This window comes from Nicotiana tabacum, chromosome 6 (genome assembly GCF_000715075.1).
Source record: "Nicotiana tabacum cultivar K326 chromosome 6, ASM71507v2, whole genome shotgun sequence".
Classification (NCBI taxonomy): domain Eukaryota; kingdom Viridiplantae; phylum Streptophyta; class Magnoliopsida; order Solanales; family Solanaceae; genus Nicotiana; species Nicotiana tabacum.
Window position 1 is genome coordinate 191,964,803 of NC_134085.1, and position 14,097 is coordinate 191,978,899.

General features: G+C 33.5%; 1 protein-coding gene across 1 annotated transcript; it reads left to right on the plus strand.

The window, feature by feature from the left end:
• The first annotated feature begins 6,846 nt into the window (after positions 1–6,846).
• On the plus strand, positions 6,847–10,955 carry LOC107796648 (gibberellin 3-beta-dioxygenase 4-like). Its single transcript, XM_016619438.2, has 3 exons — positions 6,847–7,591; positions 9,479–9,851; positions 10,568–10,955. The coding sequence occupies exons 1-3, from the start codon at positions 7,056–7,058 to the stop codon at positions 10,790–10,792; spliced, it is 1,134 nt and encodes a 377-aa protein (XP_016474924.1). The 5' UTR covers positions 6,847–7,055; the 3' UTR covers positions 10,793–10,955.
• The last annotated feature ends 3,142 nt before the right edge of the window (positions 10,956–14,097 follow it).

Here is a 14,097-nt window from a genome sequence, read left to right on the forward strand (position 1 = left end):
GGGAAAGCAGTGTCGAAGGAAGACAACTCAAGTTTCTAGGGAAAGCAGTGTCGAAGGAAGACAACTCGAGTTTCAAGGGAAAGAAATTTAAAAGGAAGACAATTCAAGTTTCACGGGAAAATGGTTCAAGGTGCAAAGGAAAACAGTGTCAAGTAACAAGATAAGACGGTTCAAGTTCTGCAATCAGGCGCCCACCTGGAAAAAAGGGAATTCAATTCAGAATGCAATTCAAGTCAGTAACGAAAGAAGCTCGTGTCAAGAATGCGAGTCAGCAGTCCTAGATGATCAACAGAAGTTAATCAATAAAGGAAAAGAGAGAATGGTAACAAGTTAATCCAAATACAGAAGTTGCTGAAGGATGTAAGCTGCTCAAGACATGGTCGAGGTCACAAGCAATACATGTCCGGTCTTGGTCTGAAAATCTAAAGAAGTACGAGCTAGCACCTGCAACTGGCGAGCGTTAAGGTTCAAATCTAAAGTCTGCATGAAGAACCACTCAAGACTCAAGATCAAGCTTCAGAAGACTTATAGATAGGAATCTTGTAACTCGTAATTGATAGGCTTAGCTAGTCTTTTTCATGTTTTGATGTTGATGTAATAACAGGACCACGGATCGGAGCCTCGGACGGAACCTCACTCGACTCTCGAACATCACTTCATCACCTTATCTATTTCTGAACTACACGCGACCTGATTCCCTTATAATCCGGGATATGTAGGCTGTCCAAAATCAGGACTCGGTTGCACCTTTTCTTTTTTTTTCCTCTTTTGAATACCGATATGGTCAAAAAATTAGTCACATGGTTCACTTTATCTTTGCCCAAAAACTCTTCGTTTTTTTGAGCAAAGAGGGGCAACTAGTTTAATGTAAATATTTCTTTTAGGTCTAATCTTAATATTTTTTTAAAAAAATTATCTTACTTTTAATATGTTTTACTTTAGAAAAAAGGGGTGCCAAGAAAAGTTAAAATAAAATAAATAATAAAGTAACAAAAGAACAAGAATCAGTAAATTAAGAAAGATACAAAATAATATCCCTTTTACCCATGATCTCCTCAACCGCCCCACGATTTCTCCTCCTAACTCCCATTTTTCCACTTCCTCATGTTAGTGACATTCCCACTTCCTCATATTAGTGACTTTTCCACTTTCTCATATTAGTGACTTCCCCACTTCCTCATGTTAGTGCTCATTCCCTCACATCTCACATCATGCGCACACACACAATCACTGGCACACACAGACACGATCTTACACAAAAACACACATACACATCTATATAATACACTTCACAAATAAAAAGAAAAAATAGAGGAAAAAAACAATAATTTAAGTAAGAAGAAACGAGAGGAGAAGTTCAAAACACAGAGACGAAAAAAGGGATGGCTTCTTCTTAACGGAGACAAGGTATATACACTCGATATACAGTCACTATACATTTTTTATACACTAGAGATACTCTCGATATACACTAGATATACACGGGAAGCCATTGAAAAATACAAGGTCATGAACCTCACCCCAGACCACCACCCTTGACTTCGTCTTCTCCAAAGGACCCCCTCCCCCCACTTCGATTTTCATCTTCTCCACTGGAAAAACTCAAAAAAAAAAAAATCAACCAAGAAAATCAGTCCAAACACACCTCACAAAATAGCTCCATAACCACCAAGTGCTAGTGTCAGAATTTTGGAGTTTCGAGGTTACAGATTGTTAGTTCTGTTTGTGGTTCGAGAGGTCTGTCGAGGTTGCCGCCGACAAAGGTTTGTGGTGGTGGCCTTTGTTATAGGCTTGATGGTTGAGTTACAGAAATGTAAAGTTTGATCCGGTCAATATAAAGGTCCATTCCCAATCTGATCTTTTATCCTTCAAATGCATTTGGATCTAGCAAAAGAAAATTCCGTTAACTACAGGTTGTTTGCATGCCATATTTTTGCCATGCTTTAAAGTCTAATTTGATCCTTTAACTTGGTGCCATGATATTTGCTACAATTTTATTTACATTATGAATGTTTAAGTTAAGTGAAATTCTTGTTGTTTAAGTTAAATGAGTAAGTTAAATGATATTCTTGTTGTTATGTAGTTGCAAGTGTGTTAAAGTCATGAATGTATATACATACTATTTCTATAATCTGATGTCCTAGGTATAAATAAAAGAATATTATTTCCTTTATTAGATCTAAAGGGAAACAACAAACTGAAATTTGTTAGAGCTAAAAGTCGTGTAGGCTAGTTGCTATAGAATGAGCCAAATAACTGGCCACTGGTATTGGAAATCGGACATAAGCTTGGTATAAGAATGATGTTTTGGTTGAAATAAATCACATTGCACCTTGGCGTTTTAGTTAAATGCTGACCTATTTCTTCGATAATCAAGAACGTCGAATTATTCAACGATACTAGTATGCATGTACCCACGTTCTCTTAATAATCTATTATCGTAATTGTGTACACGTTCGCGTGACATAATTACGATTTTTAGAATAAATCAAGGTATGCGTTCGCGCGATTTTGGCCAAGTTTTTTTGGTAATAATAATAAAGTGTTGTTAATCGTGTACACGTACGCGTGACATGATTTTTAACGCGCCAAACAAAATGAGTACACGTACGCGTGACTAGTTTCAGGTTAATTTCTTAATTAAAAGCGGTAAAAAGGGAAATGCACATAGGTTCTAAAATGAGTAATTAAACAATTTTAATAAGCCAAGTATGATCAAAGCAACCGTACTAGAACTACGGAACTCGGGAGTGCCTAACATCTTCTCCCGGGTTAACAGAATTTCTTACCCGAATTTCTGTGTTCGCAGACTGTAAACAGAGTCAATATTTTCCTCGATTCGGGATTCGAACCGGTGACTTGGGACGCCATAAATTATCCCAAGTGGCGACTCTGAATCTTTAATTAAAATAAATCTCGTTTCATTTGTCACTTTAATTGGAAAAACTCCTTTATACCTCTCGGTGTAGTGAAAAAGGAGGTGTGATACCACTGTTTAAAATATTTTTAGTCTTTAGCCATTACTTAAATAAACTTTACCCGTCCGAACGAAAACACCCTTCTGCTCATAAAGTTCATGACCAAGTATCCTTAAATTTTGAATTTGCAACTCTAAGTTCAGGACTACACGTCCTTATCTTTTGAACTTGCAACTCTAAGTTCAGGACTTCAGGACCACATGTCCTTAACTTTTGAACTTGGAACTCGAAGTTCAGAACCACCTGTCCTTAATTTCTGTACTTATAACTCAAAGTTAAGGACTACTTGTCCTTAACTTTTGAGCTTGTAAGTCTAAGTTCTGGACCTATTGTCCTTAACTTTTGAGCTTGTTAGTCTAAGTTGAGGACCAAGTGTCCTTAACTTTTGAGCTTGTAACTGTAAGTTCAGGACCAAGTGTCCTTAACTTTTGAACTTGTAATTGTAAGTTTAGGACCTATTGTCCTTAACTTTTGAGCTTGTTAGTCTGAGTTTAGGACCTATTGTCCTTAACTTTTGGGCTTCTTAGCCTAAGTTCGGGACCTATTGTCCTTAACTTTTGAGCTTGTTAGTCTAAGTTCAGGACTTCAGGACCTAATGTCCTTAACTTTTGAACTTGTAAATGTAAGTTTAGGACCTATTGTCCTTAACTTTTGGGCTTCTTAGCCTAAGTTCAGGACCAAGTATCATTAACTTTTGAACTTTGAACTTATAATTCTAAGTTCAGGACCAAGTCTCCTTAACTTTTGTACTTGGAACTCGAAGTTCAGGACCAAGTGTCCTTAACTTTTGAACTTGTAATGAAAAGTTCAAAAGTAGAGAAACTATTACCTGCTATATGCGGGACAGACAATTATCGCCATCTACAAAATAAAAAGTTCTAGTTTATCCTTTAAATTAGTTGCCAAGTGTATTTCTCATGCAAGTGCTTCGTTCAAACTATCTTAAGAGGAAATAGTTCTAATTTGTCTTGGAAAGGTACCAACTTCTGCTAATGAATCTTTTCTACCAAGTGTCTTATGCACACACTATCAAGTAGTAGTATGCAAAACGAAGATGTTTGTCATCAGTGGATATCCTCTGTAAACCCACTAATTATATGAGAAATTATCATCCAGAGTCGAAGATACCTTACAAAAAGAGAATCCAATAGGGTCCACGACAGTCGCCGTCTCACAGACGGCGGCACCGTTCTTCTCCCTAACATGAAAGAGATAGAAGAAAGGGTAACACAGTTTTTTGATATTAATTTTAATAGACTAATGGCTACTAGATAAAAAGTAAATACCACTTTAAAAAGTGGCTACCCCACACAATTTTTATGCTTTCAAGATATATAGTACAAGCACCCAAAATTGCATGGGACGGCCTATTTGGTTGTCCCCTTTTAACTTATACCCATTTTATTTTTTCGTTTGCATCCGTACCCATTTTTTGTTAAAAGTGTTTTAAAAAGGCGATATTGCCATTCAGGACTATTGACAAAACTGTAGACTGCAGAACAAAACTTCAGCATGTTTTGGGTATGAAGTTTTAGCAAATGAATTAAATAACGTCAGTATGCATTAGAAAAAACTCATTAGAAAATTGCATACTGCAAGAACAAAAACTTAAGCATGTTTAGTCTAAAGTTTTAGGAAATGAACTAAAAAACTTAAGCATGTTTAGTATGAAGTTTTAGCAAATGAACTAAATAACTTAAGCATGTTTATTCTGAAGTTTTAGCAAATGAACTAAATAACTTCAACATGCATTAACAAAAACTCATTAGAATATTACATACTGCAAGACAAAAACTTAAGCCTGTTTAGTCTGAAGTTTTAGCAAATGAATTAAAAAGCTTAAGCATGTTTAGTCTGAAGTTTTTGCAAATGAACTAAATAACTTCAGCATGTTTAAACTGAAGTTTTTGCAAATGAACTAAATAACTTCAGCATATTTAGAGTGAAGTTTCGGACAAAACTCATGACAAAACTGTAGACTGCAGGATAAATAACTTCAGCATGTTTAGGCTGAAGTTTCGGATAAAACTCATGGCAAAACTATAGACTGCATGATAAATAACTTCAGCATACATTAGCATGAAGTTTTAGCTTCAATGTGAAACAACTTCATGCTATATTAGCATGAAGTTTTAGCAGCCAATAAATCATAATAAATCCATATACATGTAGAATAATTTTAGAATCTGAATCATTTATATGTTGACACAATAGCATGTATTGTGAGTAGCTGCTGATTCAGATATTCATTGACATTTTGCCATGTAATCAAGTATGTCCCAAAAACTCTTCAACATATGAGATCCAAAAAAAAAACCCCATAAGAAATACTATATAAATACGTAAAATTTGACAAAGTATAAAAAAAAAGAGTAAAACAATGGCTGAAGCTAATACGTGCATATCTTGAACGTGTTACGTTATGTCGATGAATAACGGCAAATTTATCAGGGGGGTAATTGTCATATTATTACGAATTTTTTGTCAGCTGACAACCAAATCAATAACTTTTAAAAATAGGATACAGATTAAAAGGTAGCACAAATATAGAGTATAGCTGCAAATTCCCGTACAAGCACCGGACGAGGCCGACTCTAATGTTGTAGTCAATAAGGCTAGTGCCTTAGGCCCCAAATTTGGGAGACCCCATTTTTATAGAGATAATAGATTTATAAATATTTTAAAAAATAATATTTAATACTTTAAGTACAAAAGTAGACTCTCATATGAAAGAAAAGAATTTTTTTTGGCTAGCTACGTAAATAAAGTAATTGGTTGTCCTACTTAAAAATAGGTAGCATGAATAGTTATGAATTGAGATTGATTTAACAAGATAGTACAAATAGAAGATAATATTATAATCGATATATCCAATCAAATAAACACTTTTCTTTTTCAAATGCTTAAATTGCTTATAGAATATTGTCAAAAGTTCTTATAATAGTTGCCTCAACGAAAGAAGTTTTTTAAAATTAAAGTTTATAACATTTTAGCTAAGATCAATAATGCTTCATGAAAGATTAAATGGATTGGCTAAATTAGTTGAAAGAAATAACTTGAAAAAAATTATTATAAAAATATTATTAACAACTTTGCATCTCAAAAACTAGAAGAATATACTTCAAATAACATATACATTATAACCTTAAAAAAAAAAATTAAACCTCACATTAAACCTTGGCTTTAGGCCACATGTGCTTGAGATGTGCGCCCTGGGCCACCAAAATAAATGTTTTTGTATTATGCTACTCCTACTTTTTTTCCGTCTCCTTTGATCTCTTTGTTAGAGTTATTGCTTATTGTTGACTCGAACCCACAACCTTGGATCTTAGGTGGGAGGGGTCAGAGGCGGATTTGTTGGTATTTATACGGGGCATGTGAACCCATGGTCTTTCCGTCAAACTAGGTATTTTATGTACATATTTTTTAGAATTTGTCTAATATTATCTGCTGGCACCCATGTTCCAAAAAGGCTAAATGGTGCACTTGGTTGAATGTTGAGTTATTTACTTAGAGGATTAGGGATCAAATCCCACTAAATACTTCTTTTTTTTCTCCTTTTTAATTTCTAAACCATTTTTACTATGTCAAGGAAATACTATAATATCTGAGAAAATTCCCTCGTGAAATCTATACATTGATTTCAAGGTAGGAAAATTATCTTTTAAATGTGGATATCTATGAATCAACAGCTTCAACTGTCGTAAAACTCTAAACTCTAAAGTATCAAAGACTCGTAAAGGCCACAAAGAAACTAAAACAACAGAATCAGTCAATTTAACCAAGCTCCATGTCCATGTCAAGCTGGCAATATAGTAGTACAGTAATGCCAAAGTAGCAAAAGGTACTTAACAAGGAAGAAGAGAAACCATCATACCTGTAAAGCAGAGTTAAGATTTGAAAAAGCAGAGCATATTAAAAGTGAAAGGACATGCCGATTCTCCAATTGTATGCGACTTTCCAAACATTCCCATCATTACTGCTTCCTCCTCTTTTCTCCTCTTTTATAATTCTAGCATTTTCGCCACAATGATCAGCACTGTGTTTTAGATTCAGTGAGAGAAAAAAAGAAAAAAGATGGCAGTTTCACCTGAAACAATGCCGGAGAATTCTGTCATCGACTTCCGTGCACCGCCGCCATCTCCGATCGCCTCTGGACGGCGATCCTGCGTCACGAACGATGAAATCCTCACGGAATTTCTAGAAAATTCGCTCAAAGTCCCAGACCTCAGGCTTCCTGATCGAGTCTTCCCCAGACAAAAATCCATTCGCAATCCATCAAAACTCAATTATGAGTCATTAGAGTCGTTAAGCAATGACTCAATTTCGAAAATTCTGGATTCGGTCGCAACGATTGGGTGCTTTGAGGTAGTTAACCATGGAATTTCAGGAGATCTGATCAAGTCAGTTTTTTCCGTCGCCGACGGAGTCTTTAGGATTTCATCGGAGGGAAAGGCGAAATTGACAAGGTCATCAGAGAATCCCTATGGATTTGAGGAGTTTCATGGAGAGGAAGATAGAGAGACGAGTGAAGAGTTCGTTTGGTGCAGAGGTGATCAAAATTTCAACAAGGAAATGGAGGGAGTTTGGCCTATTGGATTTTCGAATTTCAGGTAATTCAAATTTACAAACTTACTACTCAATCGTTTGTACTAAGATTGATTTAGACGCAAGTATGAAATTTTTTATATCATTTTTACCATTTAGTCATTTAAGGAATCAATTGTATTGCTCAAATTCTTCAAAGATACTTTAGCACTTAAGTGTGAATTGTAAAAATAATATATAATAAATATTTTTGAACAATCCAAACAACATAACTCATTATTCGAAACAGCCCAAAAAAGGACACATGTCTGCATGGTAAAAGCATCTAGCTTGAATTTTCTGAGGAACTACATATTGTGTGCCTCTATGTTAGAGATGAATACAATTTTTACAGTAAATGGTTTTAGAGAGTGTGCTATTTATATAATACGAATATATTCTGAGTTGAAGGACAGTGATTAATGCAATCACTCTCATTGTCGAAGCTGGATTGTCATGATATCTCTGTTCGAATTTCGTTTAATGGTTGTGTGTCTATGATGTAATTGTGTAAGTAAACCAGTGTTTTAAAAGGATTCTTGGGACTCGCCTTGGTGCTCACCCCGGGCAGGCACTATCAAAACATCTTAAGATTCATGTGTGGGACTTAGTTTTGTGAGGTTTACGCCCCCAAGCGTTCGACTGTGCGATCTAAACGTGCTTAACGCGCTACGCTCGGGACTCGTCCAATATTTCTTATGCAAATCATAGGTTGAATTCATTAATTTGCACTATGACTCTCAATATTCTTTAACAAATGAATCATTAAAGTTCTTTTTTTTCTATAGGAACATGAAAATTGTAAATAACTCAAACAACGAACCATAATATTGCATATTTACTAATTGAGAACATCGTGAGGGTGAATATTGTTTGAATATTTCTTCTAAAAATAGATAACCAAATTTATAATATCTTTACTTGATAAACCTTTATGTCTTAGTTCTATGTCTCTCAAAATTATCATATATTTATTATTTTACTATTTAAAAATAATTTTATATATATTCATGAAAGAGTAATATTTTAAATTACGGCGTTGATAAAATTTATTAACTATTTACTTTTAAGGAGGTAAAATATGCAGTTTGATAATATTTTTTTAAGAAATTGTGATTGTTAATTATTTAAAAGTTAAGACATTGTAGTTAATTTATATTTTATAGTAATTTTAATAATATTGTATTATTTATACTTGTAAAACATGCTTAGATATTTTATTTTATATGAGTTTATTTTAATTCTTTTTAGTTTTCTTGAACTTTTAATGTATCTTTTATATTTTTTGTGTCATACATTATTAATACATAAATTTGAAAAACTAATAATCTATGGGGCTTATATTTCATGTCTCGGGGCTTTTGCCTCGCCTTGTATTATAACGTCTTGCCTTACGCCCTCGCCTTTTAAAACATTGAAGTAAACAAGCATTCACGCATAATTAATTATTGACTCGAACATATATTGATATGTTAAACATGACCCCTTAGTTGATTAGTTGCTGCATATTACACTAACGACAATCTTTTTGTTAATTACATTGTTTATAGTATGCATGCACAAACTAAAATCATTAGCATCACGTACTAGTACTTATTTTTTTCTTTCATTTTATTCTTACTCTTCATGATTCGCGTGCATGCTAGATGATGACTTTCAACGTGAGATATTCTATTATATTAGCTGATAATTCACCTTGACATGTCGTACAAATGGCAGCCTGGGTAGCTCCGTGCACTACGTCCGGGAAGGGCCGCACCTTAACGGGTGTGATATAAACAGTCTACCCTAATGCTCATTAGTAACTGCTTTCACAGTTCGAACCCGTGACTTATATATCAACATTACTGTTGCTCTAAGGCTCCACTTCATATTACACAAGTAAACTAATTAGATTACTTTAATATCGACAGTGTAAAGATGGGAAATCTTTTGGATGACATGGAAGACAAAGCTGGGCGAATACTACAATTCCTGCAGCAGAATACGCCTAGAAAATTAATCCATGAAAATGGGGAGATGCAGGAGCAATTCGGAGAATTGCCAGCAAACTCCATCTGTTATCTCCACAAGCACAAGGGAAGTATAAAAGGAGATGAAGAGTACATGAACACCTTGAAATATGATGTGATTAGAATGTTGATAAGAGGATCCGAGTTTCCTCATTCATTGTGTTTGCATGTTAGCAATGGTTGCTCAGAGTTTCATGTTTATTCGAAGAAAGGCTGGGTCTCTTTTCAGCCTGATAAAAACTCCCTTATAGTCACCATTGGAGATCTCTTACAGGTAATTATTTTTTTTTACAAATTTAATCACTTGACTAACCGTGACAAAATTTAAATAGTGACCTCATAAAAGGCTGTTTGTGCAAATATCCCATATGGGCCATTATGACGGGCCATCATATGTTTCAGTTATGTGTGAAAATAGCACGGCTTAACTAATTTTCGGACTAGTAATTGAAAATAGCTTTGAAAAATAGCTAGTTATTTTGCTGAAACACGGAAAGTTTCAGCATAATATGCGGAATTATGGAGTTCCTACATATAAACTTCTCGCATATTATGTTGGAACTCCAGCATATTATGCTGGAATATTTCCGGAATTTTAAGGGTGTTTTTGTTTAAATTTTATCTTTACATTAAAAATTAACTAAATTTTGATTAATTTTGAAAATCTGACTATTTTTTAATTACTAGTTGAAAACCTAGCTATTTTTTTTTTTTCCGTTATAGAAGCCCTACCAGCAGCACCAAGACGACCACTTTTCCATTTACACTCACAGCCTTTTTCTTTTAGTATCTTTTTTCCATTTTCAATAGAAAATTTCGAACAACTACGGCCCCCACCCTAACCACATTGTCCTATCAGCATTTTAGATTAAACGAAAACACAATCATTAAAATCTTTCTTGGATTTGCAATATGAATCTTCAAGTATAAATGAATTATGAATTGTTTTATTTTTTTCTTTTTCAATTTTTACATATTGATTTATTTTAGACATGGAGCGGTGGACAATACAAGCATGTGATAGGAAGACCAGTTTTTCAAGGTCAAACAGAGGACTGCATTTCTATGGCTTTACTATTTTCTCCTCCTAAGTTGACAGAAGACTCTAATAAGCAAGAAAAAGAGAAGAGCATTTCAATTGGGCAACAAATCATTATTGCTATAGCATTTACGCTTATTTACCATTTCTTGATTTATATCTATAAGAGGTTTTGAAGATTTTTTACTATGTTTTTGCATATACAGGCTGTGGAAATTCCACAGTGAAATCATGGAGTCATCAGTTTCATTTTCTTTTGTATTTTTTTCCCGTTAAATTGTACAAGGTTTCTGGATATGTTTATTTAGTTAAATGATGATACTAAGAATTTGATGTCTCTATCGTTCTTTTTTCCCTTTTGCCATCTAAGAGAACATTGTACCAGAGCATGAATCAGATATAAAGTGTAAGCCTCAAGTTAGCATGATCATTATGTTGGGATATATACTATTAACCATGAGTTTGGTTTAGATATAATATTTATTATGAAATAATTGTTTATTCAGTTTTAATAAAGTTTTAAATAGATCATATAATAGTTTGTGTCCTTTGCTTATATAGTAGATGATTTAGTGTATAGAGTTTAGCTTATACATGGAAGATTAAATCATCGGTTCTTATAAGTATAAAGTTTGAGTTCACAATCTAATGATGGAATTGGACAAACCATCCGGAATGATTGTAGCACAAGATTAAATATAATTAATCTTGATTATGGGAATGGTTTCATTCCAACTTCTTGTGCTAGTACATTTTGTATGTATTGAACGGACCAGGTAGAGATAAGTATTTTATACTGACTTAATAAAATAAACTCTCTAGCCATTAAATGTACTTATACTCTTAATCTTGATATAATTATTATTAGCTGTGTATATTATTATTGTTTTGATTTATTAAAAGGCGAGATTCTTTCGTGGGTCAATATGCCTGGTAAATTGGATAATAATAATATACATTGGCGAAGTAATAGTTAGTTGATGGAATCCATGTCTCGGTTTAGAGATTGATGATATACCTTTATGAAAGCTTATAAGTTTTCATGTGTAAACCCGGCCGGTGGATTTTGTATCCGACACATGAAATAAGTTAAGCGAAAGTCTAAAGGAAATAATCAATAAATTAAATCGTCAGTAATTTAATTTAATTGATTTGTATCTGAATCTTAACATGGGAAGTTAAATAAGATTTAATGGATGAATTTCGAAATTGAATAAGGAGTGTAATTACGAATTTTTAGTGAAATAATTCGTAATTAATTATGGTGGATATTAATTTCGAAAATTACAAATTAATTTCATAATTGGAAGTCTTGTTAATTAAATTCTGTGGTCCCTACTGTGCCTAAATAATAGGAAATAAAGGAATCCTTTTTCTGGTGGAAAAGAAAACCTAACAAGTTTTGGAAAATGGTCTTAACCCTTAAAACTTGTGCTATAAATACATAAGGTTTTCCACCTAGAGGGATGAGAACATGGTGGCTGAAATTTTCAGCCAAGTTTTCCTAGAAATTTCGCCCACACGAAATTGCTATTTTCGGATATTATTTGGGTAACACAGTAGAAGACCGTGGAACGTTCGAAGATCACGATTGTGCGGGTGATGGAGATTCCATTGAGAAGTTATGGAACTGAAGGCTCACGTGGTAGAAGAGATATGTTCACGCTTCAAGAGGTAACCCGTGAAATCCCGTTTATGCTAGTTGTCTAAATTACATGTGATTTTGATACTGGGATTGCTTCCGCTGCATATAATAATCCATCAATTGGTATCAGAGCTCACTCACATCTAATTAGATAACTAAGTTTTTCATGAAACAAGAATATGGTGTTTATGTGCATTTTTTGAATTGCATATATATATGGTTTTCTGAAAAACTGCACTGTTGTTTTGTGAATTAACTGTGCATAATTTATGGATTATTCTTATAATCATGAGATATATGTTTTCTTATTGATATTTGATTGAGATTATCTGAATTTTTTGGGGTAAACCCTAGAAAAACGCAAAACCTGTTTTTGACCGAATAGCCGGAATTTTCGGAGGTCAGCGAATTTGACGGACTCCGATTGAGCTGAAATTTGGTGGGTCCATCGGAAACGCCGTGGTGAGAAAAACTCACTTCTTTAGCAGTGAATCATGGTATTTTTCGGCTTTTTGAGGTCGTTTGAACTGTGTTTTGGACGTTTTTCTATTTTCTAGAAATTATTTCTTAATAATTTTAATTCTTTTTTAATTCAATGGTGTTGGGGATGACTCCCCATGGTCCCCATGATTAAATACTAGTCATATAATAGGTTTACATATTGACTATTAGCAAATAAACGTGTTGTTGTATTAAATTCAATAATAGAGGTGTAAGATTTTATTGACTAGGTCTTACAAGGTATAATTCATATTGTGTAATGATATAATTATTTTGTAAGAAAGTAAAATTCTCTATTTGTTATCCTGGATGACTAATGATTGGAGCGTTTGGCATGTTTGTGCATAAAAAATTTCTGAAATTTAAGTTTATATTTTCATGCCCTACGTGATTACTAGTTTGGATTTTCGATGAAGAATTTTGTTCTCTGATTGGAGGTTCTAATTAAGTGAAATATGACGGTATGTTGTATGAGTTTTATAATGTTGGTATGACTTTTAAGCTATGGTCTACCATAAAATAATTTTATGAGCTAAATATATATTCACTTGTAAATTGAGAATTTTACGAGTAATAAATAGTTACCACTGAAGTGGTTTGTTTGTTTGAACTCATGAAAAATTCTTAGTAAATTTGTACATGTGAAATTATATCTATTCATGGATTGAGCATTATGATTAATAAGTAGGATCCACAAAATGGTCTATTTATTTGAGTCATTGAAATATGTTTAATATACCATGTGAAAATTATCCTTGAGAAATCTACATTAATGGTGGAGGTTCATAACTAGAAAAAGAGTATTTATCTTTGGGTACTAGTGAAACTAACTCCACCCATGAGAAGAGATATTGGGGTTTTCACTGAACGGGAGAAAATATAATATCTCAGGTTCTTATGTATTTAATAAAAGGATAATTTATTGCAAAAGGAGATATTATATATCCTAGAAATAGGAAGAAAATAATATATGCCTTGAGCTCATAGTGTAATTATAAGGAGAATGGAAATCAATATCATATTTATTTTAATTCATGAAACTACTTAAAACGGTTATTCTCCGAGTTTGGTTACAGGCTAGTGGTCATGAATTTGACGGACTCCGATTAACCTGAAACTTGGTGGGTTCATCGAAAACGATCTAGTGAAAAAAAACTCCTTGCTATGCAGTGAATCATGTTGTTTTTTTGGCATTTTGAGGTCGTTTAGATGGGTTTTCAAGCAGTTTATTAAATTGAATTTGTTATAAATATGAAAAATTATTCTTTATATATCGGCTATATTTGTGTTAAATCTGAAACATGATGATTTAACTTGATATGATATATAGCAAGA

What these genes read in the sequence shown, in the direction of transcription:
- LOC107796648 (XM_016619438.2), top strand. Translation starts at nt 7,056, where the DNA reads ATGGCAGTTTCACCTGAAACAATGCCGGAGAATTCTGTCATCGACTTC. An exon ending in ATTGGATTTTCGAATTTCAG is followed by an intron (nt 7,592 to 9,478) that starts GTAATTCAAATT and finishes TAATATCGACAG; the next exon opens with TGTAAAGATGGGAAATCTTT. An exon ending in CCATTGGAGATCTCTTACAG is followed by an intron (nt 9,852 to 10,567) that starts GTAATTATTTTT and finishes GATTTATTTTAG; the next exon opens with ACATGGAGCGGTGGACAATA.